The sequence below is a fragment of the Vanessa atalanta genome, chromosome 6, assembly GCF_905147765.1.
Source record: "Vanessa atalanta chromosome 6, ilVanAtal1.2, whole genome shotgun sequence".
Classification (NCBI taxonomy): Eukaryota; Metazoa; Arthropoda; class Insecta; order Lepidoptera; family Nymphalidae; genus Vanessa; species Vanessa atalanta.
In genome coordinates, this window is record NC_061876.1 from 551,768 (window position 1) to 575,797 (window position 24,030).

Genomic DNA, 24,030 nt, shown 5'->3' on the forward strand with positions numbered 1-24,030 from the left:
TCCAAATTTTTAGGTCTTGCGACTATTTAAATAAAAGTTTAAAGAAATAAATAGCTGACTGTCTTTAACTTTACTGACTTTAGATATGTTATTAATGATGGGCCACCTGATGGTAGATCACCGCCGCCGACAGACATTGGCCCTGTAACAAATATTAATCATTGTTTGTATCGCCAGCTAGGATGTTATGACCCTTGTGCCTGTAATTACACTGACTCACTCAGCTTTTAAACCGGAACACACAACATATTACTGTTTGGCGCTAAAATAGCTGAGGACTGAGCGATACCTACTCAGACTGGCTTGAGGATGCACAGCCCTACAACCAAATAATATAAATCTCCACGATCAAAGATTACAAAAATAGCGAACAACAGAATCTTCATTCGGATAAAAATCGAATCGGAGTCGGATAAAAATACGAAAAACATTACTGATGAAATGGTTTACAATTTGAATTGGTCATCAACGTCGTCTTGTCTGCTACGTCTACAGATTAAAATTTGATTTGATTTTTTTTTTACATGAATTTCTTTTATTCGTCAGACAGGAATGTTTTCGTTTAACTTTGAAAATCAGACGGCGGAAATTACGAAACATGTCCCATAAACGTTCGTGTTTGATGGCAAGGAACACGTGGGCGGTATGTTGGATATAATGATAGAAGATTCGTACAACGTCCGGCAAATTAAGATTGACAGATTCGGATAAAAAATAGAACAAACATCTTAAAAATTTAAACTACGAAAATAAATAGTTAAAGACACAAGTAAGAATGTAAATTTGCACTACAGGATATAGCTGACTGTTCCATTTAGTTTCTTAGACAGTTTGACGTATAATAAAAAAAAAATAGTAAAAATTATCACATTTAATCTAACTTTTGATTAAATTAATTTGGTTTTTTATTTCTTGTCCATTGGGTTCTTTCCATAAAGTTTCTGTTAATAAAATAATAAAAAAAGCTCCACCATCGACGTTCCTGCTCCCATTGAGCACTCTTGATTTAGTCATAATCAAAGGGGACGTCGCAAAAAGGGATGGATCTCGAGTGTTGAACGCTACAAGTCTGCCGTAATTATTCGTCACTAATTTAAATAGTTATAATAGTCTTATATAGTTCCGTTCGCAGTTGAAACACTTCACTTTGGAATAATAGAAGAAATACATTTCTAAAATATTTACAACCCGAGTTCTTCTATTGCCTTCACACTTGATGTCAGGAATATGAACGGAAAAGCTGCTAACATTGTTGCCACTAATCCACACCAACATAATTTGTACCGTGGCTAAATTAATTTTTTTCTAAATTTTCAGTTAATAATTGTTATGTAATTAAATATTTCCAATTGATTAAGAAACATGTGTTGACACTTATGTCTGAATATAAGGCGGTTCTTTTATGTATTTTAAAATAAATGCTAAGTACATTCCTAAATGTATATTAGTCAAGTATTATGTGATCGTGACTATAAATACATTGGGCATATTAAATCACATAAAATAACATGTATCTATATATAATTCACAGTGTACACGCGAGTAGGTGCTAGGTTGTATCGTTTAACGGGAAAGTCCCTCAATCGATAGTGTAAACGACTATTTATACGGGACACGTTGACTAAGCTATTAAGTATACTGAGTATAAAATTTTAATGCCTACATTAACTATTAACTCGATCCATTACAATTTTGATGTATAAACATCTAGGTACAAATTTGAGATAATATATGATAAAGATATTTCTTAAATAATTAAAAAGATTAGTTTCTAATGGCGTACGAATGAAGGATAGACAAGTGATAGAATTTATGTAGTATTTTTCAATACATCCTTAATATTTTTTGAGGGGTGCACCTTCGTGATAGATGACAGTGAGAGAATTATAAATAAATCAGTCAAACTTTAAATCTTTTGATAAATGTTTTAGAATTCACGTCGCATTATATTTGAGGAAAAGTATATGTTTGCGACCTTGTAGATTCTGTACTATTAACAGAAAGGTCAAGTTAATAGTTCGTCAGCTGTTTAACATAATACCGAGTCACGGTTATTTACGAGTTGCGCAAACATTATAGATCGTAGGACAAATCGCAAGTGACTCTGAAATTAGTTCTTATGTGTAATAGATTAGTTTAAACATCTAGTAAATAATAAACACTGTCCACAGAGAAATAATTAAATGATGCTGAATGTGTAATGTATGTGTTTACAATTATCTCAAAAGCATTTTCTCAAAATTCATTGGAAATACTTTATGAAATATAATATTGATACTGACGTCATATTTATATCTTTCATACATTTAGCACGCTAATAAGTAGTGTGTACTGTGTTAGTCACATAACTTACAATGTTTACCTTTTCATGCACAAGTTAAATATTTCTAAGTAAACTGTTAAGATAACTTAAAAGCTAACAACCTTTACACAAGCAGCTTTAAGTGTCTATATATCTATACGATATATTTGTGTGACTCAATTACTTATTTTACGATATTTTTAGTGCTGTTCTAAACTCTTAGTTAAAGCCTTTTAATGAGAGAAACTATGTTCCTTTTTATTTTATATTATCATTAAAATATTAGATCGTTAAACAGATTATTTAATTACAATTATTTTGCGTAAAGATAGCATTTCTATCGGCAAGTCTTTGGTATAAACTTTATTTTATTTTTTGTTACCAACGTATAATCATTCTATTTATGATAATTATAACCATATAGAGAGTCAGTTAAACTAAAGTCTTTTTTTTTTGTGCTTTTCCGGTGTTAAGGATGAGTGAGACAGGTTAATTAAAAACACAAGGGCCATAACATCTTAAATCGCATTTTTGGCAGCGACAATTGAGCTGTTTTTTGTCTTTAGTCAACAATATTTTGAGACGCTATATGGAAATAAGGGGTGGGGGTTGGTGTATTTCTTCCTTTCTTCGTACATTTACAAAAGTGAGGACTAACCATAAATGCATATGCTTGTCTGCCCTTTATACTATTAATACCATAAAAGCAACAAATAAAAAATTCCAAGTAATAACTTCTCTTCTTTTTAATATTTGTTGAGTCAGCGCTCTTAAGGTTTCTGCCAGACTTACGAGTTATAAACTGCAGACATAAGCAGATTAAACAAATAATAAACATCGTCGTATGGACAGTACGCGTCTGCCTTCCAGATATATCTTACTACATATATAATATTATGAATACAACCAGTATATAGCCTATTCCAATCTAGGGCGGATTGAAGATAAACAAACCTATGTTTTTGAAATATAGTTCATATTGTCTAAAACTAGTAATTACATAATATATTTTATTTATACTACACACTTATCTAATATATCCTCTTTCATTTTAGTTTTTTTTCCGAAAACAACTTCGTCGACCATTAAAACCTCATTTTGGTGCGAATCCATAATGAATATCATAGATTGGTCGAGATCTCAACCTTTTAACTAATTAATTTTACAACAAAGTTGTTAACTTGCCTTTGCGTATGTTGTCGTTGGAATAGGTTATAGTTGTTGATTTATTGTTCTTCCCAATGCCAAATCAAACTTTAATAGTTCTATCGTAGTAAGTACACATGATCAGGATGACAGAAAGATCAGGCGCAGGGTGAGTAAACACTGCCAAATATCAAACTGTGAACTGCCAGTAATAACTTATCAACAGAAACTCCCCTATATATTTTACCACAGCGGATAGAAGGTCGGGATCAGCAGTCTTATAAGTTATAAACCATCAGACTAACGACTCAAATATTGTTAGAAATTCATCTAACATACAACGTGTACGAGTCCATAGTAGTAGTAGTAGTAGAAGTTTTGATCCGATTACGACATAGTAACAATTTTTTAGTAGAGAGTGATCAGTTTATCGGGAGAAAATTTTGTACAACATGCTCTGTCAACATTTATATTTCGTAACTTTATTGCGAAACAATATTGGGAAGTCGTTGACCCATTTGGCTCGATGTGCTTAACAAAATGTCAAGAGATAGATCACATGAAAGTTGCTAGTCGGTCTAGTAAAATCTTATGTTTAAGGACACACAAGGTAATCAAGTGAGCAGATAAGTGTTATAGTGAAAAATTAGAGCATTTAAGATTACTATATAAGATTAAAAAGAAAGATGACTTAAAGTATGGGTTACAATTTGATTAAGAGAAGGCCATATTGGTACAGTCAAAAATAAAGCCTACGCAATTATTAATAAGGTTCTTGTTTTAATTATAATTATATTTATTAAAATATAACATACTTGCTATATTATAATCAAAACTTCAACTTCATCCGAAAATATAATAAAGATATTTGCACTTTACAAATATTAGGTCCGAAAAAAAAAAATTAAACATATTTCAAGAAAATAGAAAAAAAAAGTAATTAGGGAGACATACTAAGTGCGGACATCTCAGCTTGTCAAACAGTAAAGCGACCGGTTTGAGCTGCGCTTGCGCAGCCGTGCCGCGTTTAACTAGTTTATTATCGCGAATTAGGCACACATGAGTAATTATCTCACCAACTACACACTTATTACATGACGAAGCACAATTAACCGGCCGAGAACAAGTTAACTGTGCGCTTTAACTGGAATCGATAATGTGTATCTATGATTTGTTAATATTGTTATATTGATAATATTTGTTATTTGGCGTATTCGAGCGAGATTTTCGAGTAAGTTGTTAAATTGCAATCTCGGGCTTGGATGATGAATATTTATACTTGGTGATAGGGATTTACGCAATCTTGTCTGAATAACAACCCACTATATATGTATATATTCAACCGCCAAACTTAAACTTCTCTTGAAGAGGGCTATAGGGCAGAGGAATCAGTTAGATATTCACAATATCAGCCTGATACGCAGGACATATAGTATACAGGTGTGTAGGCAAGCAAAGATACTCTATTCTCTGACTCTCTCAATTTGATTCGACAGCAAATCCAACATTATAGGAAAAGAGTTCGGGCGCAGAACAAACGACTTCACATGTATTTAAAATACGAGAGTGCACGTACTTTTTTGAGGGAACTATCCAATAACTTTTCATCGGTTGCGCCTGGAATTATATCCCAAGAATATTTGGGATTGCTTGGGATTTGCAACTTTATACCACCTCTTGACCAACGAGGCGTAGAGTTGATTAATATATATAACATATTGAAGATAGAAAACACGACAGAGGAGTGATACTCTTACTACAACAGAAGTTACTAACTAAAGTGAAACTCGGGCCCTTCATAAATAAATCAACGGAATTACAATCGCTAATTGGTGACTTTTCCGTATATCATTTTGAGCTGTAGACAATGAGGTTAACGTTGCTAGTTATGTGACGTCACAACAGCAGTCCTAATCTTTATTAACTTCGTATCTCAGTCGATTTGGTAAAAACATGGGTCAAATTATATTCAAAAAAATGTTATATTTTTAAGCCATTATTACACTTGCTTGTTAGTTCGTTAGGATAAAATCTTACAAGCTGAACTAGAACAGTTTCCTTTTATCTTACGTAGTTGAAATTTTACGCATTGGTTCACATCTGATGACAATGCATTTTTATGGTAAGCATAACTTGATTCTAGGGATCCATGGTTGGCTCCAGATTAAAAATCTCCGGTTTTCACTAACGAAATAAAATAGGTTGTTTTTTATTATTAAATTATATTTTATATATCTGACCTATTGCGACCGCTTTCTGTGGTTATAACCACGAGTTTGTTCTTACAGAATAGCCCTACTGCGTATTATTCGCAGTTCAATGAACTCGAGCAATTAGTGACGTAATTACAAAGTCTCTTATACTGAAAGAGTGTATCATTTCACCATAACAGATGCGACATTTTTTTCTTTTTAAATCAGATGGCCGAGCAATTACATCAGGCTTGCCATATGGTCACTTCCTAACGGAAAGATGCAGTCAATGGTAGTATTTTCTTGTCTAAGAAGATAAGAAAAAGCTATAAATAATGAAGATAAACAAACCTTAGATTTATGTATTCCATGCGATTAGCTAATAGCTCAGTTATTCAGATATTGTGCATACAAAATGTGCTCTTGTGCTCTTGATTAATATATCTCTATTCCCACTTTAATTTTACTTCGAAAGTTTCGCCATTTTTCGGAAATCCATTATCAATATCAAGCAACCAATCGTCTCAATTTAATGTCAAATGTTGTTATGTACGTTATGTGTCTTTGTAATCTTGTGTTTGGAATAAATTTTATATGCCTATTGGCATTTTTTGTTTGCAATCGTGAGACCTAACCTAATTTTATACCTATTGATTTAGTCATAATAGTTTTGCCGTATTTGAATAAGGTAGGAAGAAATAGTAGAACAAATGAATGTAAAGGAGACACTCGACCAAGTAGCTCGGAGACCTATTATTGTTATATAAATACATAGTTGATGTTTAGTGTTCACGAATCGTTATGTAATTATTGTTTGTTTGTTGTTATAAATACACCAACCAGCTCCATTTCTATTTTTAAATGACCTGACCCATATCGCGGGTACTTTTCTCGATATTCATACCTTTGAATTTTTACCTTATTTGTAATATGGTGTACTATAATAAATACTTGGACCTAAATGAATTAGTTACATTTATTGTCGTTATTAATTTATTACGGATATTTACGGATGTTAAACGGTAATTAATACCGTTAAAAATGTTGTACACTATTTTTGTATAGAAAAAAATATATTTCTGAATCACGCTAACATTTTGTTTTCCACGATACACAAATATAGGGACTCGATTTTTTAAATATAGGATTGTCATTTTTAAAACTTTGTGTTTTATTGCAATTATCACGTAGTTGTAACAAATGTCACCCAAAGCTACGGAAGTGGTTTTTTGATCGTGACTACATGGACGAACCGCATGAGACCATTGGCCAAGCCTTTTATTCCTTTGGATACCGATTATTTAGTTTGATTTAGTAATAACATTTGTATTTCATAATTTCTGATGTATGTATACGTAAATTACTCAGAATTGAAACCTCTTTTAGTCCACTTAACTCGAATTGACCGTTATTTAACAATAAATTTCACATATTCTTATGGTATTGTATGATTCAGAAATAATGAATGTTGCGGCCTTGTATTTCTTGTTGCATTTATTCTGTGACAAACATACAAACAAAGCAATCCCACGACTCTGCAACCGTTTCCATTGTTATGACCGGCAATTGTCACTTGAGGTTATAATTTAATTATGTATGCTAATACAAAACTCAGTTATGTAAAGATCTATAATGCATACGGTAATTCTTCTATGTATACTATATTTTTGTCGTTTGTCGTTTTATGCAAGCGGTTTGGGTAGATACCACATTCTCCCCCCAACAGCAATAGTAAGGATTGTTGTTTTCCAGTTTGAAGGGTTCGTCAGTGTAACTTGCAAAAGGGACAACATCATAGCTGCCATGGTTGGTGGCGCATTGTCCGACTGCCAGCGAAATAATCACTATTGTGATTAAACTTTCATAAAATAAAATATAAAATCTAAGATACAGATATAAACATTTCAATACATTTATCGAACGTGCAATTTTAGGCGCGAAAGTTATATTGTTAACCAAACGAAACTCACGTCTGTTGCCCTTAAAAATTGTATAGCTACAGTAACAATTAACTTTCATCGATAAATTACATATATTTATAATTTAATATATATTTTTTAATATTATGAGATGTATTAAAGCATAATATAATCAATTCCGTGTTTTTCTTACAGTCAAAATGTCTTAAATACATTTGTTAATCTATGAACCCTTTTAAAGAGAGAAAGGTAAACATTGACTGACAATTTGACACAATCTTGCGCCCTCAATTTCTCATTCTTTCTACATTTATGGGAGAAGCCTAAGAATATGGTGATGTAGTTTCACTCTAAATAAGTTTATGTGGGATGGACTTCTATGCGAATAAATTTCTAGAAATTTCAAGGTCGATTTGGAATGAGGATCTTTGCAATATGGAATTTAATTTTGTCATATTTAACGATATTGTGATAAAACATTTTTTTTCATTGTATAATTTTACATGAGTATAATATATAATTGTTACGAACTACATAATTTAATTTTTCTCACACATAAACGTCTAACACATGTAGGTAAGTATGTTTTATAATACATCTTATTTATGTGTTAAATCATTATTTACATATGAATTACGCATAGAGAATCATTTACATGGAGGTAGAGCTTTGTTGCAACCCCGTTTGTGCAGGTACCACCCATTCATCATAGGTATATTCTACCAGCAAGTTTAGCGGTTTAAAGGGTGAGTAAACCTACAGGAACAAGGGACATAACATCCCAGTTCCCAAGGTCAGTGGCGCATTGGCGTTGTAACGTATTCTTTAGGCAGTGTTGATCTTCAAGCATCAGGAGACCGATTGGTTCGTCCGCCTTTGTTACAAAAACATAAAGAAAACACGTCACCAAACACATTTATATGCAAAATATGTAAACGGTTCATTTCAGCCGCCAACATCTGTCTAGACATTAGATACCGTTATTTCACTTCAATGATAAAATGTCTTCTAGTATATTATAAACAACTTCTCTAGGAGTGATTTTTGTCTTATAGCCTTTGTTTTACAATTTACAAGTGAATAGGAAATTGATTAGACGCTATTTTCAAATTCAAAGGTCCTTAAGTGAATCTTAACAGAAGACCACGGGTCCAAACCCGAGCAAGCAATTTAAATTCAGTAAATTGTGTAACTGTTTCAGTTTTGTGTTTGTATTTCTCGTGCGGTTAAGGAATACGTCGTGGCCACAATCCGCCACGCGTGTTTCCAACCCGTTTGGTAGAGCTGCATGGCTACCTTTTCCTTCAAAGAAAAGGAGGTCTCAGTGTTGCATAAGATATATTAAATCATAATAATTGTTTAAGTACGTAGGCTCTTACAAGCTTTTATTTAAATTAACCTGTTAGTATGGGTAAATCTTGCGACTGCACTTTATACGGGGCAAACGAGCAGGAGGGTCACCTGATGGAAAGTGATTACCACCACCCATGGACATCTGCAACACCGGGTGGCTTGCAGGTGCATTGCCGGCTACACCGGATTGTTGATGGACACCAGTCACTGGAACCCACAGACATTGGCACACGCCACCACCACCCATAGGATGTAATAGTTGTTTCTCAGTTTTGATTTGATGAGCTCACTCATCTTTTGAACCGGAACACAGCAGTAACGAGTTCTGCAGCTTGACGGCAGAATATCTGATGAGTGGGTGGTAGTAACCCCGACGGACCTGAGTAAGGCCCTTTCACCCAAAAGCAATTACATAAAAGCTAGTTTAAAAAATACTACAAGCTTGTTTTATATATAGGGATTAAAGATTCTTCCTTCTTAAAAATGAACGAGTTCTATTCCATACCAAACGTATTAAGTAAATGTATATTTTTTTATATGCTCCTGTTTAATGAAACAATGAGTGTTCTAAATACCATATACGTGATTTTTGCTAGCAAAAATCATACACCGTTTTATATACGGTATAGTATGGGACTAAAAAGTGTAAGGAGTGTAGTGCCCTTTCATAGGGAAGCTTGGCAACTTTAAATCTCCACAAAAAAAAAAACAAATAGATAATATAGATGAGATCTTTTTAAGCAAATTATCTTATTCTATGAACTGAAGAAGATGTATTGACTAAATGTCATTCGGGCCGCACATTGAACAGCCCTGCTTAGTTAAAAGGCTAGGCTGTTAATTGAATAGCTAATTAAGCTAGCTGCCTGCGACATATATATATACTAACTGATCTGCGCAATTTTATCCGGGGTAAACGTCACTGCTAAGCTTACTTGGGTCACAGCGTGATGTTATATGTTAATATTAAAGAGAGGGAAAATTTGTTTGTTTGTATGTAGGGGGTAACCTAAGGAACTAATAAACAAATACCAAAATTGTTTTCACTGGTAGAAAGCTATTATTCCTGTAGTTAATTAGTTGTTAGTGCTTTAGGTATAACAAATCATATTCTTTATAATGAAATTGCACCCGTGATCTGGTCGCTGATCCCCCGGGGGCTGATCGCTAGAAATCTATAATAATTCCGAAAAATAGCTCGTAATAAGATTTTTGAAATTGAACTGATAAATTCGCACGAACAGACAGACTCTTCAACTTGATACATTAGTATACTTACATAACAACATTATATATATTTGACCTTAAGTAATAATCACATTTACAGGTTATAATCCGTTAAAAAACAACCTACATCCAGATGATTTTGCGGTTCAGTGACTGAGGCTCAGACTGGTTTCAAACAGGTCGAACCGCTGCTAAATATGGACCTCGCCCCGGGCTGTCCCCCGGCCACACTTAACGTAGACTTGCAACACACTTGCAAAATATCTGCATTTTGCAACTTTATAAACATGTCTAAAAACTAACCAACTCTTAAAGTCACACTTTTATACAAATAAATCCAATTAATATATATATTCATTGTAATTAACACAAATAATGATTCCGCTGAGTTTCTTTCGCGGATCCTTCAGCCGCCGTAATAAATGAGTTTCGGGTGAATTTTTGTGTGTCATATTTTTGTTTTAAATGATGCCTGCCTCGTGTTTAAGGTAAACATCGTACAAGCCTGCATGTGTCGGATCAAATGCTGACGTACGTATACATCTGTAGAATTATCTCCAAATATTTTCTTTATAAAAGGAGTTAAACCTATCGGTGGGACATTCACAGGCAATGCGTTTTATTTATCAACAGTGGAAAGGTTCGCTAAGCCCCTTAATTGAAAAATTTAATTCCAATTAAAAAAATAAACCTCCAATCCCAATAGCACCATATTGGAATATTTATTTACGAGATCCTCGGAATCTAAAATACAAATTACGTTGAAAGAAAAACACAGATGAGAATAAATGTACGTAATCGTTGTAAGCGAAAAGAAAATATTTTGCGCGAATTGAGTATAAGAACTCAAATAGAATATACGCGAATTATTTTTTGTTTAATAATTATATAATTATAAAGATCGTTCAAGATACATAGCTAAAATATTACTCGCCAATCTGCTGATGCTGTTAAGAGGCGGTGTACTAGCCAGTTTTTCGTTGTTCATACATTAATACCCTTCGAGATATTTGTCATTATGTATAAGTACACCTTGGTTTTGTAAATACATAAAAAAATTAGGTACATAAAATGTATAATTCATTGGCAATCATACAAAAACAATGCCAATCAGTGGGTGTATAACTATATATAACTGTATATATTATGTGTCATGGAATTTACTAAATAATGTAGTTCAATGAACCAACTACATTATTTTGCTAATGTCACAGAATATATTGAATACTTAAAATTATTTTTGACTAAAATATATATGTAAACATTAAATCTTGTAATCGGTAATGTTTATTTTTTATTCGCTAGAAACAAAAATTACAAAAATCTCCTACAGATACGAAATTACAAATTAGAAAAGAATGAAACAAAAAATTTTTGTTAGATCTATGAGCATCTTATGTACCTTAAATACATGAAGGTAGCATTTATGAATTTAATGAAATAAATTAAAATACCTATATAAATATTATAAGCAAATCTTATTATTGCCGTTAGATAATTGAGAAAAAAATAACAAAAAATATTTGTTTGAAGAAATATTAACTAAACCTATTCCTTCAAGAATACATATATATATTTAAAGAATATGACTGAATAATATATTATAACTCTCAAATACATAAAACTTAAAAGGAAAGGAAACATAGGCTTCCATTCTGATTACCAGGTGGAAATAATATATAATACTCAATAATTGATATTTTAAAACATTATCAACTAATCAATCTGCAACATAGTTGATACATATTTGTGGTCTGTCCTAAGTTAAAAAAAAAAACTATTTTTTTTTTATCTAACATCTTAGGCAACAGGTGAAAATTTTATATTAATTAATTTCTTTGAACAGTTAATTGCATCAATCAGTGTATAAATAATCTTAGCAAGAATTCATTTTTAATCTTCTCATGATACTGATACTGAGCCTCACTTTATCTCAACCTCTACAAGGTTGTTAATTTCATAATAATAAATAAAGTAAAGATCAGTAGACCAAAAGATAAAAATGTTTATAATTATTTATTTAACGATTTACAAAATTTATATTATATAAAACCTAAAAAAACAATAAAATATTAAGTTGAACGTAATTTATCATTTGTTTTATTTGAAATGAATGTATTGCTGAATAATAATTTTGCCCATGTCAAGTGCGCCGGTGAAGTCATAAATATATTCACGACTTGTAATAAAATGCGCTGCAATGCAGTCGAAGTAATCTACCCTCGAGATTAAATAATTAATAAATAAGAAAATAGCTTACCTTCAACGACATCTTCGGTATAAATCGATTTGCAGCTTACAACACTTTGAAATAAACAAACATCGTTCAAGGGATGATTAATTTGCAGCTCGAATTTAATATTTATTATACGTTAATATTATAAACGTACGGCTTACGATTATGTAATTTTAATTTACGATTTATATAAAATAGTCCTGTATTTTTATTGTCGCGTTTCGATCGAAGGGTCTCGAAAACCTTATCCGAGAAATAAGCACATGCGAGCACACAGCGCAAGTCGCCTCGATTTATAATTTTTTCCCTCGCTTCATGCGAGGCGACTAGGTTCTGTAGAAATTGACAATTCACCGGTGCTGCCATATGCTACAAAATCTCTCGTATATTATAATCTTAAGGATGCGAACAGATATTGAAACAACGACTATTTAAAAAAAATATTAGTATTTTGGTAAAGAATAAAATAAATTATATTAAATCTGTAATATCCCTTTTATTTTTGATGTTTAGAGTTACTTGTTTCAGTAGCGCCATCTATCGCGTTATTGTTGTGATATTGGATGTCATTATTTAGTTGGATGAGTGTCAGATGGCGTACTTTTAGTTTATTTTAAGAGTTTATCTAACTTCAAATTTGAACTTTTAATACTTAATGTGCATTTGAATTACAGATATAAAAATATGATTTTATTTAAATGATTATGTTATCAAGTTATTTGTAAACAAAAACAGTTATTTTTTTCGGTTATTTATATTTGTAATTTTAGCTAATTTAAAGATAAGATTGCTCAAAAAAAAGGATTAATCTCATTTCGATAAACCGTAGATCTACGGGATACAGCATATTAATAGACGAAGCCTACAGGGTATTAACTAAAACTAGGCATTTTAAAATCACAGACAGATACTTCAATTGTATTTATTCGTATAGATATAATAATACATCATCGAGTCGACATACTTCCAAGAAATGTATTTATGCAATTTGAAGTCGTTCAAACGTAATTCCAACAGCGGAAACAATCAGGGGTCCGGGTCGGCTACCATGAGATGCCGCTGGACGGCCCGGCGCGCCGAGGCGGCGTCGAACTGGTCGGCGTGCGCGGCGGTGTAGTGCGCGCGCAGGCGGGCGGCGCGGTCGCTGCGGAAGGCGCACGCGGCGCGCGCGGCGCACGCGTACAGCGCGCGGCCGGGGTGGCGCGCGCTGCGCAGCGCGTGCTTGCGCAGGTTCTCCTGCGCGACCGAACCGTATAATACTTAGATTGTTAATGAGAAAGTAGCTCTCTCTCTTTCTGTCTGACGTTTAAAACGGCATTTCTTCGAAAATCTATGATGAATATCATGGATTATTTGAGCTCTCGACCGATTATTATGTTAAATGTTGTTTATTTGGCTTTTGTCATCTTGTTGTTGGAACAGAGGCTATAAGCTACTTATAACCGGCTCCTAACGCTCGACTGAAGGAGCGGGCGACAGCTAGTAGTAGATTTATATTATGTAATCTATCAAAATAATTATTTAGTCAGTCGGTCAGTTAATCTCAGGTCAGATCTAAAAAAATAAGTACTTAATCTGTTTCAGCTTATAAAAATGAAATCTGCTTGTTTCGGAAAGGGGACAAAACTGTTAGTTCTGCATCTGATCTTCCCGAACGTGTCCGGATAGTCGTCCTAATGGATTATGTGACTGAGAAGTTGAGAACCATTAGAGTCGGTACTCTTCAGAGTCATGAGATGATTCTCATGACTCTGAAGTAAATTTGCATAGTTACAGCTAGTCTTCGAGACTAGTTACCGTGAACAAATTTTATATTCCTTAAATATTTTACAAATTAACTTAACAATTTCATTTCTATTAGTAAGGTTGCCAGTTGTTTATTTACTCTATGTTAGAGTAACTTTTAAACTGTTTTAATTATTTCATTCACTCAATTCATTGACTTATATGTATACACATAAGTCAATGCAGCATTTGGTAATATTCTTATCAGTTGACTATATTTGATATCTAAAGATATATTGAATTAAGATTGATAACTCGTCGGAATCTATTATGGGCCCCTCTCTTGTGAAAAACCCAGGTTGCTCCGGTTTGCATTATGAAACTCAAATATAAAAAATGGCTTTTTATAGATGCTGTATTTATACAAAAATTTTAGAATTATTGATTAACTTTATTTGATTGTATCTGTTAAGTATATTTATATATAACATTCTTACCAAACTTGCACAAGTAAATGGGCAATGCGGACAGGCATACGGCTTGACTCCCTTATGGCACAGTAAGTGCCTCTTCATGTGGCTGGCTTGGTCCGTTTTGAACTCACACGTCGGACATTCGTAATGTTTTATCCGCTCGCCGTGTTTCTTTCGATGTCTGTAAATATTTAATGATATTTTTTTTATTGATCATCATATCGTCATAGATGTATTTTTATTTTTGTGTTACATCAAGAAGTTATTTCAATATTTATTTAAGTATAGGTCCCTAAATATTTCAAGGTGAATTCAATGACGAGCTAACTCTATGGAAGTGTGACGGTTAAAACATAAAAAAGCCAAACAAAAATATGCACTTGATTAATTAATTCATTTTCAATCATATCAATATGAAATGGCCTTTTTTAAATTACTTATGAAAAAATCTTAATTACTTTTTTATAATAAATAGGCCACCTGTTGCTAAGTGGTCGCCACCGCCCATCAACAATAACACTGTAAGAAATATTAACCATTCCTTACATTACCAATGCGCCACCAACCTTGGGAGCGAAGATGTTATGTCCCTTGTGCCTGTATTTACACTGGCTCACTCACCTTTCAAACCGGAAGACAATAATACTGAACACAATAGTACTGCGGTTTGGCGGTAGAATATCTGATGGTACCTACCCAGACGGGCTTGCACAAAGATGTTGATGTGGTGAAATGATGGTTCTTCTCGAAATAATCTACATTCTAAATTGGTAGTAGCTTTATATTTAGTACAGTTCTTTAAAATGAATCAAAATATATTACATTGACAAGGTTTTTGTTAAGACATAAAAGTTACAACGCCATCTAGTGTTCGTTATACGTTAACTAGGTTATTTTAATGTGCTGCCATCTGTGTTAAGAATTAATAACCAAGAGAGTATTACCTTGCACCAAGCGGGATAATGTTTTCAATTCCAGTTTAAAAATAATGTTGCAGATGTCGCTGCGTGCATATTTGTATTTTGTAATTATATTTTAAATATAAAAAGCCATTATTTTGTGTGTTTTATTTTACAAATATGGGAATGATAAATTATAAATTAAATATCTACATATAATTACATTGGATGACAAAACCGGCTGAATTCGGCTCAAAAAACTTAAAGAGAAATGAGTGAATTTCGACCTTTTTTTCTGCTTTTTTATTTTAATAAATTTTTTATACATAACAGACCGTTAATTAGTACCTTTGCCAAGCTTAAATAAATTAAAAGAATTAAAGTATACAATTTTTTTTTTTCAATTAATAATAAATAAAAAGTAGGTAAGTGCTATTTATATTAAACATACTTAACGTTTAATGTATAAAATTTCATAACGACTGGTATGATATACATAAGAAGAAGTCAAGAAAATATTATCCTTTTAGTTAATATTACTATTAAAAACTCATTACAATCTAACCTTGTAATCAATTAGGTTAGATTAGAATGAGGTTTATAAAGGTTAAAGGGCATTCGTTCAATTTTGTTTCTTTACACTTATAAATACAAACAAACTGCAATACTGCAGTATTGTTGTGTTCCTGTTTAAAGGGTGAGTGTTTGAGTGAGCCAGTATAACTATAGACACAAGGGAAATACCATCAAATATTAAATTAGTTACAAATGTTGATCGCGTATTGGTGTTTTTTGGAATGTGTTAAATTACTTACGGCCGATGGTGACCAATTTTATGAATAAAATTTATACATATGCAAAATCAACATAGGTACGCATTTATATACTTAAATATAATAACATATCTATCTAATTTGATACATAGAAGAGAACCTAAACTATACCTAGAAGAATCGGTTTCCCTCAGCAGAATCTAAAATTACGAACCGATGTAAACGGGTCGGTTTTAATGTACAATGCTTAAGTGTTTTTTTAACATTGTATTTGTTACGGTTGAATTTTTCTACACTAAATATATCAAAATATCATACTGTAAAGGTTCCTTTTTTAGTAAACTCGAAATTTAATAAAAGGTATTCATAGTTCTGTTTGATATAAATATTTTTATCATTACACATATTTCTTTGATAAAATTGATATTTGTAATATATAAATATATACTTACAATTAAGTTTATCGTCATTTTGGATAAAATATATAAATTTCAATAGATTAATTTCTAGTTATTTTTGTATTTTACAACTTTATTACAAATAAACTGATTGTGGTAGTACTTTGTAGTTCGTGTTAGTCTGTCTGGGTAGATAATAGACCTCATCCACGCGTTACTCAACTGATAAACAGTGTTACTTTGCATTGCAGTGTTTCGGTTTAAGTGTGAGTGAGCCAGTGTAAGTAGTACGAAAATCGACGACCACAAGGTACTTTATTAGATTCCATAAGATATGGAATTTCCGGTTGCCTTCCATAAATAAAGAAGTTTTCTAGCTGAAATTATTTTCGTATGCAATGTATATTTTATCGGTATTAACAGTTCCTACTATTACAAACAGTTACCTGGATAGCTAGGTTTACCTAGATATACATATACTTATAATGTTTAATCTATGCGTGTTTATGTAACAAATAGTCTCGTTTAGTAACATTAGTTAGACACAAGTCGTTACAGAAAATGTATCGTGAGAACCGTTACAGATATTTGTGTAAAGTATGATCGAATAGTTTACTAATGATACGCCGTCTCGGTGCCATGATTTTAATTATTTCAGACATACCTGTTGAGTTGCGCGGGAGTTGACGCGATGTAGGAGCACTGGTCGTGGGGACATCGCCTCTCCTCTGTTTCACACGTGCTGGAGTGCTCGTTCAAAGCTTGGCTGAAATTATTTTATTAATAGTGTGAAACATGCCGTCACGTCATGGTCGTATCTTATCTATACCTACTAATATAATAAATGGTAAAAGTATAAAAAAGCATATATATATATATATATATATAATGTAGATTCCCTAAGTAGTAACTAAATCTACAAAAAAGGAATGAAGATATTAAAAGAGAAATATGGTAAGCAATGACAATAAACGTGTCTTAAATAGGTGTACCATTCAGCTTCCAGGTTGGGTTCCAAAATCCCGAATAACTGTGTCTGTTACGTTTTCACCCTGAACCACTCGACAGAATTTGATGTAATTTGATATGACACAAACTTGAACCCCAAGGCCAGACATAGGCTACTTTTTATACCTTACCTATCCCAAGCCGCCGGTGAAAACTATATTTATTTTATCAACACAACTATGTTTATTTATACTCCATAATAATAAATTGGATTTCTTAAATTCGAATGGCAATTTTAATTAACACTGATAGAGTACGGGAAAATCTTAAGCCATAGACTCTTAAGGTTATTTTTTTATTGGGACTGAATTTTTTACATTTCATTGTAACGGATAAAAAACTTGGGCTAACAAAATTAAAAAGTGATAAGCCGGGACATTGAATTAAAACTCCTCCGTGCAAGGAGATAGCATAGTAGGCTGATGGTGGATGGCTCCATTAAATTATATAAGGTAACATAACAAAATTGATTTAATTTAATTTGACGACTTGACAGTGGAGCGATGCAAGACGAAATTTCCAATAACAAGACATGTAACTGTTACCTATATTCATCGCCCATTTATACGATTGCAGGTTCACAACCGTACATAAATCACCGATTTTTCTTATATTAATTATTCGTGCTCAGCGGACCAAAAGCAGCGTGGTGAATTGTGCTTACCTTTGTCCACAAGTGGGACATTTAAATACGTTAGGAATTAACTATATAGACGTTGAATCAAGGATGTGTCTCTTGCATAACACATTCTGTAAACAGTGCGAAAATTCCTTTGTCCGTAGTCCGGCTTAAATTATGTAATTACGGCGTCGTGTTTATTATGTTTTGTAGATTAAGTACAGTCTACAGAAACATGCCGAGAAACGGGTTTATTTGTACGTGACGACATCTCTAATTGAATAACTATTATTCATGTGAGATCATTTATTTTTTTAAATCTCTGACATCAGCGCTTTTCTCTATAAAGCGTACGTTTAAAGTTTACAAGATTTCTGGTTTTAACCAATTAGGTACCTACCATAAATTACTTTTACTCAAATATAATATATATATGTATAGTGTATACCCTAAAATATTTTTATAGAGACCTTCTGGGGCCCTTCACCGATGGTTTAAGACTAAGCTATCATCGGCGACCCCCACCAGGAGGCCCCGAGTTTTCGCCTCCTCTGTAACCTGACTGTTTTATTTTTGTCCATAGGTACCCATATAAAATAAGAAGCTACTATTTTAAATAACAAAGCAATGTTTGAGAGTTTTAAGAAATGTTTACGAGTACTTTTTGGTATATAGTTTTACAATACTAAGTTACCTAAGCTTTAATTACTAGATAAATTTAATTGAAGAAAAGTAACAGAACACTTTTAATATGGGTTAGTAGATACATATGTGGTAGAATATTTTAGATATGATCAATCATCACCGCTATATAAGTGATGAACAGACTTAGTACTGAGTGTCCGTATTTGAACCCGCGATTCGGTCTGACGTCTTCACTGCCACTTCGACTTAGGCTGTACGTTGATTGTGTTAAAAGTAACAGATTGTAAATATCCCACTGCTGGACTAAGGGCCAAGGGGTCCTCTTCCTATGAGGAGGTTTGGAACTCATTCCACCACGGTGACACACATGTGGCAAAATTTCTTTGAAATTAGTCACATGCACAATGCACATGCATTATTCTGTTTGCAATAGACAAATAGAAAAAATAATAATGAATTTTCTTTGCATAATACTTTTCCCAGACTAAGCTTAGTAAAGCCAGTTCCATGATGAAACTTTAGTTTTATTACACGTATAAAAGATATGTAAATATAACGTTATTCCTCTTACAAGTAAATGTAGTTTAGCTAAGATACTTTGGTCGGAAGTTATTAGTAGTAATTCTAATGTAGAACTGGCAACACCGTAGCCATTGACACTTCGGTAGCATCCGCCAGCGAGCGTTAGTGGCGACTGCATTAATGCAGCGGGCAATAACGCATAAGATATTACTCAAGTTAGATCATCAACGGTGTTAGACTCCCTCAATGGCTCTACAATGTTCTAGATATGTTGAAAGTTCCAGTAATGGCGGCGTTGAGTTGATTCATTCGGCTTGCGGTCTGGATTACACGTCATAGTTACGGAATCACGCCGATCTTAGACTAAAATGCATCCATGCACCTTTATTTATATATATTTTAACTCATTACTTATCGTTATTCTTAGTTTACAAATATATCAGCTGAATTACGGTATGATTTGTGAAACCGTCAAGACGAGACTGACAAATAAAATTTAATTGAGATTTACGCGAAATTTATGACAAGTTATTACACGCGTATTACTAATGACACCCAGTGCAAGAGGACGAAGTAAAAATAACGCTCGAGTGATCGCCGCTTATTTATACACTGATGTACGACAAATAAATTGCGAGCTCCGAGCTGTCAAAACGTATAAACTATGCGATTTGGCACCACACTATCACATCAAGTCGAAAATCACCATACGTTAAAGAGCACACACGTGCGTACAATAAAATCAAATATCATCTCTATTGCACTAATATTTTGATCCAGCGCCGCTCAAAATACTGCGCTGCGGAAGGAATTTATTACCGCTGGACGTAAAAACATCGTCGCCGGCGACGCCGCGCGGGAACGTCTCGGCGGCCGTATCAAAGAGCTCGTGTCAAATTATGAATGTTTCCCGATATTTGTGAAAGAGTTGTGCGGCGCGCGACGCGGACGCATCCGCTCGCCGCTATTTTAGTTTCGGGCGCTCGAGAGGCCGATCGGTTTGTGTCGCCAAATCGCACGCAGCCGATTGATGAGAGGATTATTGGAGACATTCGTTACTCTTATATGATACTATTCTGAGGCGTTGGCCACCCAACTAGATGGTCAAAGCTGGTGATTACGTTACTCTCTGGTAATTGATCTCGTAGCCGATTGACGACTTGTTATTGCCGGACATGCACTCACAGGCAAAGATATATTGTTAAGGTTAATTGTCGCATCATTAGCAAAAATCTGCATGTACAATCATTTAATTCATTTTGGTTACTTATTGTTATTTATCAAAATCTTACCTGTCGCTAAATTTTTTCTTGCACTTATTACACTTTAATTCTTCCTTAGCTATTTTTGTCATAACTACTTCGATGGATGTTAATTTTGACAATTTAGCGTCCAAGTTTTCATGCTCGGTCCTAGAATGGTTTGACAAACTTGACTGACGAGTAAAATTTGCTCCACATATCGAACAAACAAACGGCCTTTCGAAGGTGTGCTGCCTCAAGTGTAACCTCAAGGAAGCCTTCTTAAAACTCTTCGGACAGAGTGGACAGGAGTATTTTAGAACAGATTTCTTCATATCCTCATTTGCAAGAGGCTCCGTATGAAGAACTTCGTGAAAGAAACATTCAGCCTGTGAATCAGTGGTAAACAGACACTGACTGCAATTCCAGAGAATCGAAGAGTTGATTGTTTCAGATTTTTGAAATTGGCAAGCATTATCTCGTATGTGTCTTGTTACTTCTTGGGAGAAAATAAACGATTTGCCACATTTGGGACACCTGTAAAATAGTAAGAGTTACTACTTGTATTATAATCCTTTTGTAAGCAACAATTAGTCAAAACTTACTTCTTCCTAATGTTGGGATGAGCTCGTCTAATATGATCCTTAAGTTCCAAAATATTCTTCAAAATCACTTTTTCCGTGCAGTAAGGACATTTTTTACTTAAATCTTTCGTGGAAAAACCTCTCTCTCGCAATTTCTCTTTTCTTCTAATCCTATGTTCTGAAGTCTGGCGATGACGTTTAGCTTCTTCAGAAGAATCAAAATTTTTCGAACAAACGAGACAGAAGAATGCTTTTTGCTTGTGTCTCGATTTCAAATGAGCTGCCAACGTTACTGATGACTTGAACTTTTGCCTGCAGTGCTGACATCTATGGAGTTCTTGATAGTTGTCTGTTGCGGTATGAGTTATTTCGTGACCAGTTTTTAGACAGTGTTGCTTAATCTCAAAATTATATCGAAATTCTTGATGACACGTTTCACAGCGTAATATCGTCTTCTTTCGTATTATAATCGGCATGGAACGATTAATCACTGCCACCACTTCGCTGTGTTCAGAGCTTGACATATGATTCAACATCTCCTGAGACGTATCACATTCGAATTTGCAAAATGAACACCAGAATCTACCATCGATAGAGTTGATTGTATGGTCGTGTTCTTCGGAGAACCAATGTTGCATAAAATTTGAGAGCCAATTGGTATAAAATTTACAAGGACTACATTGAAATGGAGCTTGATGGACTATGGCATCCATGTTATTAAGAATGAGTTGTTGGTACACTTCACTCTTTATATCGGTGGCTTTTCTGAAATGATAGTGTGATATTAAATGTTTTCCCATTAGGTGGGTTCGGACACGTGACTTACAGCCCGAGCATTGAACAAAGTAAGCCTTCCTTTTCCTTTTCTTCTTTTTAATTTTTATGTTTAATTTTGGTTCTGATAACTTATGCTTTTTTCTCTGAATTTGGTTACTTGGATTTTCACTGACGGACGCTGGTCGAGTTGTTCGCTTGTCACCTACAGTTCGAATCGGATCTAAATGTCCTGAGAACTCTAGTTCATGTTCTGGTAAAACTTTGCGCATGTGCAAGTTAGACATGAGATGTTTTTCATAAATCGCACGAGAACCGAGTCTTCGGTTACATGGACCGCACCAATATTGAACTGATCCTTTTGATTGTATTGTAGTTTGCATTATTTGAGTTTTTTCGTTGGCACCAGGAACCCATTTTCCTTTTGTGTGTTCAGGCGGAGGGGCGTCATAATCATAATCTCTGTCAATTTGTTCTTGTTCATCCCTCATATCCCAATCTTCGTGCTCTGGAGATGCCGGTCGCCACTTACCACCGGTATAATTTGGTGGTGGTTTCCATTTCCCTCCATGCGGTACGACTTCTTCCTCGTCGTCGTCGTCTGTATCGTCAGATTCTTCAGTATCATCTTCACCTTTAAAATCATTAAAGCTGCTAATATTATAGGAAGTACTAGGGAGATCTTTTTTAACAGAGCCACTAATACTTGCAACAGCATTGATCAATTTCGTTTGGTTGTCTTCATTAATTCCAATCCTTAAGCTATGTCCACCGATCCAGTCCTCTCCTCTTAAGTTGTTCTCAATAGGACTCATTCGAGGAAGATGCGACGAAGACGCGACCGTCAATGTACTCTTTTTATCAAGACTAGCTTTGGATATTGGCGTGGGTGGTGTTAATCGTGACAAAGATGCCTTTTTAACGCTACTCTGTAGTTCTAACGATTGAAAAAATACATCGGCGCCTAAACTATATGTCGGCTCCAGCGGCTCGATGGAAGGGAGTTCAGTTTTAGATTCAGTTTTTCTTTTCCGGCAGCTTTGCTTTCTATGTTTAACATAGTTATCAAGGCCGATGATGGTGGCGTTACACTTGATACATAAGTGGTTGTCGTCATCGTCATCGTGCGGCGACAGCATCTGAAAATAAGAAGGGCATTAATCTCGAGACTGTTCGCCAAAAAGATTGATAGTCGAGGCGGGTCGGGGTGGTGACATCGTCGCGGGGTGGAAATAACTCGTTAATCGCGTGGTGCATAGATATTAAGCGGTGACGTCTCGGAGGTCGTCATAGCGAACTGGGGCATTAAATACGCTTCGAATGCGAATTATTTAACCACTGGAATACCTAGCTATTTCGTGATGATCGATAATGTATGCAAGTCACTACGGTCTCATTACCGAGGAACTTTGTTTCGCCATAACCTGGTATTTGCATAAGGCTATCTATCACTCCATTAACGTTCAAAGTAGACCAAGTTAAATAGGAATGTGATTGCTATTCGCGTCGTCAGCTAGGCTGGGGAATAAATACAAAATACTGCTGCAATATGACGGTATTTCTATTTGAAAGAAGTTCTAGCTTTTAAATTGTGGTGAAAAGGGTTTTCATTAGAAGGTGTCGCGGTTGTCGTCGATGGCAGCGGTGACGGCGCGGCTGGGCTCCGAAGGACATGTCCGAGGCGCGAATCGGAGGGTCATTAATAATTCGCCGTTCACCTGTCCGACTACAAGCCGCTCTATTACACTTTCACGATAGTCGTTTGGGAATTAGATCAGAAACTGATTTATACTATTGCTTTTACAATCGAGGTACCTTACAAGAGAAAATGTGTACTAATACGAAATTGATGGCTTACAGTGTACAATAATTTATGTGATTATCATATTTTGAAACACCAATTCAAAAATCAAGCTAAAAGGCCAATGAGTTCTCTTAATTGATCGTATTATATTTCTTAGATAGAAGTTTTTATATAAGTTATATTTTATCAA

At 34.1% G+C, this 24,030-nt stretch overlaps 2 protein-coding genes across 3 annotated transcripts in view; both read right to left on the reverse strand.

Moving 5' to 3' along the window:
• Positions 1–12,699, reverse strand: part of LOC125064535 (ankyrin repeat domain-containing protein 29) — a 30,082-nt gene extending 17,383 nt beyond the window's left edge. For both annotated transcript variants that reach the window (XM_047671634.1, XM_047671633.1), the window contains exon 1: positions 12,400–12,699. In XM_047671634.1, the coding sequence (XP_047527590.1) occupies positions 12,400–12,411 (12 nt within the window). In that variant the 5' untranslated portion in view covers positions 12,412–12,699. The remainder of the gene's footprint in view (positions 1–12,399) is intronic.
• Positions 12,700–13,401: 702 nt separating this feature from the next.
• Positions 13,402–24,030, reverse strand: part of LOC125064653 (zinc finger protein Xfin-like) — a 35,074-nt gene continuing 24,445 nt past the window's right edge. Inside the window, exons 2-6 of the mRNA XM_047671812.1 lie at positions 21,284–23,175; positions 20,730–21,215; positions 17,308–17,409; positions 14,598–14,754; positions 13,402–13,611 (exon numbers count right to left, since the gene is read on the reverse strand). Of these exons, the coding sequence (XP_047527768.1) occupies positions 13,402–13,611; positions 14,598–14,754; positions 17,308–17,409; positions 20,730–21,215; positions 21,284–23,175 (2,847 nt within the window). The remainder of the gene's footprint in view (positions 13,612–14,597; positions 14,755–17,307; positions 17,410–20,729; positions 21,216–21,283; positions 23,176–24,030) is intronic.